This window comes from Zeugodacus cucurbitae, chromosome 6 (assembly GCF_028554725.1).
Source record: "Zeugodacus cucurbitae isolate PBARC_wt_2022May chromosome 6, idZeuCucr1.2, whole genome shotgun sequence".
Classification (NCBI taxonomy): domain Eukaryota; kingdom Metazoa; phylum Arthropoda; class Insecta; order Diptera; family Tephritidae; genus Zeugodacus; species Zeugodacus cucurbitae.
In genome coordinates, this window is record NC_071671.1 from 14184383 (window position 1) to 14191165 (window position 6783).

At 38.7% G+C, this 6783-nt stretch overlaps 1 protein-coding gene across 1 annotated transcript; it reads right to left on the reverse strand.

Annotated features, from left to right (window-relative positions):
- Positions 1 to 963: 963 nt before the first annotated feature.
- LOC128922882 (uncharacterized) lies at positions 964 to 4774 on the reverse strand. Its single transcript, XM_054235269.1, has 3 exons — positions 2973 to 4774; positions 1145 to 1436; positions 964 to 1083 (listed from the first exon to the last, which is right to left on the reverse strand). Exons 1-3 carry the CDS (start codon positions 4772 to 4774, stop codon positions 964 to 966), a joined length of 2214 nt encoding a protein of 737 aa, XP_054091244.1.
- Between the last annotated feature and the right edge of the window lie 2009 nt (positions 4775 to 6783).

Consider the following 6783-nt stretch of genomic DNA (forward strand, 5'->3'; position numbering starts at 1 on the left):
TTAATGTTGATTAATGTGTGGTTGTTGGGGATATTCTCCTTTTGATATTCGCAAATTAATGTCGAATTTATGTTGTCTCCGTTTTCACGTTTAGGGTTGAGTTGATGTTTAATTTTTCCTTTTTGTTAAATACTTTGTTTCCACTTGCTGATTTCACTTGCGATTTGCGCGGCATTTTATGTACGAATACGAATTTGTTGAAGTGTTTTTGTAACTCATCGGGTATTGTTTTGATGCAAAAGTTATTAGTGAAGTTTTTGGCGGTTTATCTCCTCTGCATTACATCTCTATTACTTTTCGGAGTATTTGATAGTAATGCAGAGGAGTATTTGTTTGCGCTAAACATGCCGGCCGCCTTGCAGTATCTGCGAAATAAAATGGGATTAGTAGGGTATAATTTATATATTTCAGTGAATTGAATGATAATACTTAGGGTACTTCGTTATCATAGGGTTCCAGTGAGGGTCCAGCCGAATGCTGTATTTTGTGCTACCACTGTACCATTATCAGGGGTAAACAATCCACTTCGGATAATGTGTGGGTATACATCTGCTTCAATTTCAATCATCATTTCTCTGTTGGTATAAAAGTGTGGGTCAGCGAGGACTAAATGGTCAAAACGTGTTTGAACATCGTCACTTAAGTCCTGCTCATAAGGTTTTTTGGGTAACTGCTGCGTGATTATCGAGTGGCATTCAGAACGAAATTTGTCATCATTAATTGATCCAATTTGTATGTTGCAGATGCGATATGTGTTGAGGTATGTTATTGGAAGTTTCAATTTTTTTACAAGTTCGGCCGCTATGTTTGTTATTTTGAGGGTCGGGTTTAAGAGGGCTCGAACTTTGTGCCACATACCATCGCATTTCAATCGGATAATTGTTGTGGGTATTAGCATTTGTTTAGCCAGCAAGGATGGTAATCGGGTCTCTATTGGATGTTTTTGAGATACTGGTTTCTCTACTATTTTTCCTTCATTTTCCGTGTATAATCTGGGGTGTCCATGTAGGGATGTGTGGTGCTTGCCATTGCAAGTGGAACATCGGTTCTTACTTGTGCATTCTTCTGTCTTGTGGGACCTGGCTAGACAATTAACACAATATCGATGTTTGATGACAACTTCGTTCTTTTTATATATGTTAACCGACAAGTACATGGTACAAGTGGCTAACCGATGATCCTTTTTACATAATCCGCAAGCAACGTGACGATGAGTAATTCCTCTGTGGGTTATAGTTTTACGGGTCTTGTGGTGATAATTTTCATTTTCTTCTCGAATAGTGGGTAGAGTTGTTTGGAAACGTCGAATGCGTCGCGACATTGTTTCATTTTCAGGCGTTGGTGTAATGCTACGGGTTACACTATGGGACCGTATGGTGGACGTGAGGCTATTTCGACGAGCGTTTAATGTTTTAATGGTGGTTGGTGCCATTTCTCTAAAAAGAAAGAAAACTGTTAAGTTATTCTGTACTTAAAATTACAATTTTTGTAATGGGGCGGGTTATTGTGCCTTGAGCAGTGTGGATTTCAACCACTCGTGTATTATTGTCCAAACCGAAAAACACCTTTTCGATTCGGCCTAATTTCCACTCGTTTGGTGATGTGTTTTCGTTTCGAATGACAACAAGATCATTTACTTCAACGTTACGCTGGGGGTATTTCCATTTATAACGTCTGTGGAGTTCCTTAAGGTATTCTTCCTTCCATCTTTTACAGAAATGTTGGTAAAGTATTTTCAATTTCTGCCATCTGTTAATGATGCTTAAGTTAGCATCCTCTAAGTTGGGTTCGGCTGGTGTTAGTATTGGAGTACCTATTAGGAAATGTCCTGGAGTCAATGGTTCCAAGTCTGATGAGTCGTCGTTTGTGGGGCTTATTGGGCGAGAGTTTAAACAACTTTCGATGCGGGTTAATAGGGTAGCAAATTCTTCGAAGGTAAATTTTTGCACTTTGGCGATCTTTTTTAGGTGGGTTTTAAAGCTTTTAACGCCTGCTTCCCATAATCCACCCATATGTGGAGCTCCTGGTGGATTGAAGTGCCATGAGATGTTTTGATGACTATGTTGTGTTGTAACATTAGTTCGAAGTGTTGTAATGAATTCTCGCCGATCTTTAGTCAATAACTGGGAAGCTCCTACAAAGTTTGTTCCGTTGTCGGAATAAAGATTGGCGGGGCATCCACGCCTGTAGAAGAAACGGGTGAATGCTTCTAGAAATGCTTGTGTAGTGAGATCGCTTACGGGTTCGAGATGTATTGATTTAGTCGAGAAACATACAAATACACATACATAGCCTTTGGTAATTAGACATGCTCTCCCAGTGTTGTTTTTGATATCATAGGGTCCGGCGAAGTCGATACCCGTGGTAACAAATGGTCGGGTTAGTGTTGTTCTTTCCTTTGGGAGTGCTGCCATTATTTGGGTTTGTTGAGTCCTTCTATGTATGGTGCAGGTTTTGCACTGATGAATAGTGGTTTTAATCAGCACCTTTAGTTTGGGTATCCAGAATTCTGATCGTAAGAGTCGAAGAACTAGTTGATTTCCGCCGTGTAGGGTTACTAAGTGTGTAAATTGGGTTAGTAGTTTAGATATACGACTACTATAGGGTAGTAAAATTGGGTGTCGCTCGTTGTACGTTAATGCTGCAGAATTGCTTAATCTGCCATCAATTCTCATGACTCCTTTAGGGTCAATGAATGGCTTTAGTGTTAATAATGAACTTTTTTGTGTATTTGGGTTTTATGGGTTAGAGCGTCATATTCTTCTCGGAAATATGCTTTTTGGGTCTGAATGATTAGCTTCATTCGTGTTATTTTGAATTCTTCCGGTGTGATCTCTTGGTTTGAGTATTGAGTTTCTCGTCTCCTTGGTGAGGCGTTTGAACAAAACCTGAATATGTATGCGATGGTGCGAATAGCTCTGGGTAGTGAGGAAAACCTTTCGAGAATATCCTCATGGGTCGTGATCGCAAACGTCTTAACTGGTTTATTCTCAAGGGTAGTGTTATAGGAATTAGAATCAGTTATTGGAAATTCATCTTTTCCTCGTTGTAGCCATTCGGGTCCTTGCCACCAAAGTTTGCAATTCAGAAGTTCCGTGGGTGTGCATCCTCGACTTGCCAAGTCTGCGGGATTGTCTTGACTCTCAACATGGTGCCAATTTTCGACTCCGACTTTTTCGATTATCGCAGCGACTCGGTGAGAAACGAAAGTGGTCCAAGAACAGGGTGGTTTGCTTAACCAAGCTAGAACTATTGTGGAGTCTGTCCAGAAATATTTTTTATATTGGGTTACATTTAATTGGGTTAGAGTAGAGTTAGTAAGATTAGCTAGTAGGACAGCTCCGCAGAGTTCCAATCTGGGTAGAGATAGGGTTTTAATAGGAGCAACTCTAGTTTTTGATACTAAGAGAGTTGTCCATATTTTGTCACCAATTAAGACTCGTATAAAGAGTGTTGCAGCGTATGCTTTCTCTGAAGCATCGGAGAAACCGTGAAATTCGATTATTGCTGATGGAGAGAAGTGAGTCCAACGAGGTATTTCGATTTGATTTATATTTTCAAATTCTTTCACGAAGCTATTCCATCGATGAAGGGTAAGTGGCTTTAAACTTTCATCCCAGTCAGTTTTATCAAGCCATATTTGTTGCATAATTATTTTTGCCGATATTATAATTGGACTAAGCCAACCAGCTGGGTCAAATAATTTTGCTATGGCTGATAAAACTTCACGTTTAGTATATGCGGGTCTTTTCTCCATTGGGTCGACGAGAAAGAAAAATATATCCTTTTTTGAATTCCATCGAATGCCTAGGGTTTTCGTGTTTTGTGGTTCCGAGAGGTTGAGGGTTTCAGTGTCTAAGAGATGATCGGGTGGAAGTCCTTTTAGAATGTGTGCGTGATTTGATGTCCATTTTCTCAAAGTGAATCCTGGGAATTCTAGAGCAGAAATAAGTTCATCACGTGCAGATTTTGCGGTGGTTATGTCGTGGGTTCCTGCTAAAACGTCGTCCACATACATTTCCTGACGCAGAATTTTTGCTGCTAATGGGTGAGTTTTTTGAACATCATCGGCTAACTTTATGAGGGTTCGGATTGCTAAGTATGGTGCGCAGTTTATACCGAATGTAACCGTTTGTAGTTCGAAGTCCTCAATAGTGTCTTCTGGGGTTTTTCTGAAGAGGATCCTTTGGAACTGAGTGTGATTAGGGTCCACCAATATTTGCCGGTACATTTTTTGAATGTCCGCATTGAAAACGAATTGGAAGAGTCTCCAGTTCGTAATTAGAATGACTAGGTCCTTTTGTAAAGTGGGTCCGATATGTAAGATGTCATTTAAACTTTTATGATTTGACGTGGGGCAAGATGCATTAAATACCACACGCAGTTTCGTGGTTATACGGTCGGGTTTAATGACTGCATGATGTGGTAAGTAATATTGCGTCGCTTTATCCGTGGATCCATTTTTGACTCTCTTCATGTGTCCAAGTTCCAAATATTCCATAATTGTTTTATCGTATTCGGCCTTTACATCGGGTCTTTTGAGTAAAGACTTTTCATTTCTGAGGAACTGAGCTAATGCTATGTGTCTAGATTGTCCAATATCAATATTTGTGGGTTCTTTGAATGGTAGAGTTACGACATAGCGCCCATCAGAACTACGTCGGGTAGTTTTTTCGTAATTTTCCTCACAAAACTTGTCTGAGGTTGTAATTATGGAATCCTTTGGGATTTCCTCCACCTCCCAAAAGCGTGTGAGTAGATACTCAGGGTTCATTTTATTATGGAATGATACTATTGAAGAGTTTTGGGTGGGTTGGGTAATGGGTCCGGATAAAATCCATCCGAATTTCGTTTCTTGGGCCAGAAGTGAACCTAAAATATTTCGTTTTACTCCACTCAGTATGATATTTGGGTATATATCGCTACCAATTAATATATCCACGGGTCTTGGTTTGTGGAATTGTGTATCTGCTAGAGTGAAGCCGAGGTTCTTTAAACACAGATTAGGGTCTATCGGGTATGAGGGTAAATTATCGGTAAGGCTATTCAGAATGAATGCCTGAGTCGATATTCTGTAATTTGAATTTGTGTGTGAACAAAGCGTTACCTTACAAATTTTCGTAAGAGTTGCTGAAACCGCATTGTTTAGTCCAGTCACTTGTGCTGATACAGAGTGGGTAGGTATATCCAGACTTCGTTGAAGCCTTTGAGATATAAATGTCGCCTCTGATCCTGAATCTATAAGTGCTCTTGCTGAGAATCGCTGACCATTATGTTCTACCTGTACCATTGCAGTACCCAATAATATCTGCTTCCTACTTGGGTTGTGTGGGTCTTGGGTTGAGAATTCAGTGGACTGTATCGTTGTGGTGTAGGCTTGCTGATTTGAATTTTGGGTGGGTATTGAGGTATTTGCCGTGGTAGCAGCAGTTGAACTGGTCGCTTTTGGGGTTTCCGGGGTTGATTCAGGTTGAGGTCTAGTTTCTCTATGTATCAGGGTGTTATGTCTTTTGTGACATTTACGACATGAGTATTTACTGATACAATTCTTGTAGCTGTGTGATGTAGCTAAACAATTGTAACAATAGCCGTACTTTTTGATTGTAGAAATGCGGGTCTCAACATTCATTGTAATCAGTGTCGCATGGTGGTATATGAACTGTGGGGCCGAAATCTATTGCTGAGGCTTCTGAGGGTCTTTCCTTTATTGGTTGGTTTGACACTTGTGTTTTACGTGTGTCTACATCTTCATTAATTGAAGCTAAACAAGAGAGGTACATTTGATAGCATTTTTTATATCTATCTTTAACTTTGTTATAATCGATGGTTTCTTTGGTTTCGCGAGAAATTCTGCGAATAGCATCATAGGCATGTTCTGCTTTATCGTAAAGAGAATTTAGTTTAACTCTTTTGATTTCTAGAGTATAAACTGTCTCCTCTTCATTTTGGGTCTGGAAATGATCTTCCACGAATTCGATTAAATCGGTTGTGGTAAATTTAAAGTCCTCCATTTTAATAGTTTGGGTGAGTGTGGTTTGAGGTAGAAGGAATTTTCAATAAATTGGGTGAAGAGTAAAAACTTTGAATATTTCGGATTAAAAAGAAAAAATATTTTTTTTTTTTTGTTTTTTTTTTAAGGGTTAATATAATTGTCTATAATTGTAATAGAACAAATATTTGTATAATATATACGCGAAGTATATGAATAAATTTGCCACACAAAAATTTGAGGATTTGTCGCAACTTTTCCTATTGGGTCACCGTTCGAATTTCCTGTTGGGTCTTTTCTTTGTTATGTGCTATGTGCTGCCCGCTTTAGTGTCCGCTACCAACAATATTTTTATACGAACTAGATCGCTAGTTCGTATGTAAGTAAATAAGTACGTGTGTTGTTTAATGTTGATTAATGTGTGGTTGTTGGGGATATTCTCCTTTTGATATTCGCAAATTAATGTCGAATTTATGTTGTCTCCGTTTTCACGTTTAGGGTTGAGTTGATGTTTAATTTTTCCTTTTTGCTGATTTCACTTGCGATTTGCGCTTGATTTTATGTACGAATACGAATTTGTTGAAGTGTTTTTGTAACTCATCGGGTATTGTTTTGTTGCAAAAGTTATTAGTGAAATTTGTGGCTGTTTATCTCCTCTGCATTACATCTCTATTACTTTTCGGAGTATTTGATAGTAATGCAGAGGAGTAGTTTGCGCTTAACAGAATGGTTTAGTTTTTTTAAGATCGTTTAGTTCTTTATTTAAAGTTTTTTTTTATTTATATTATTTATAA

What these genes read in the sequence shown, in the direction of transcription:
- LOC128922882 (XM_054235269.1), bottom strand. Translation starts at nt 4,774, where the DNA reads ATGAACCCTGAGTATCTACTCACACGCTTTTGGGAGGTGGAGGAAATC. An exon ending in GAGAATAAACCAGTTAAGAC is followed by an intron (nt 1,437 to 2,972) that starts GTTTGCGATCAC and finishes CTTTCTTTTTAG; the next exon opens with AGAAATGGCACCAACCACCA. An exon ending in CTTGTACCATGTACTTGTCG is followed by an intron (nt 1,084 to 1,144) that starts GTTAACATATAT and finishes TTAATTGTCTAG; the next exon opens with CCAGGTCCCACAAGACAGAA.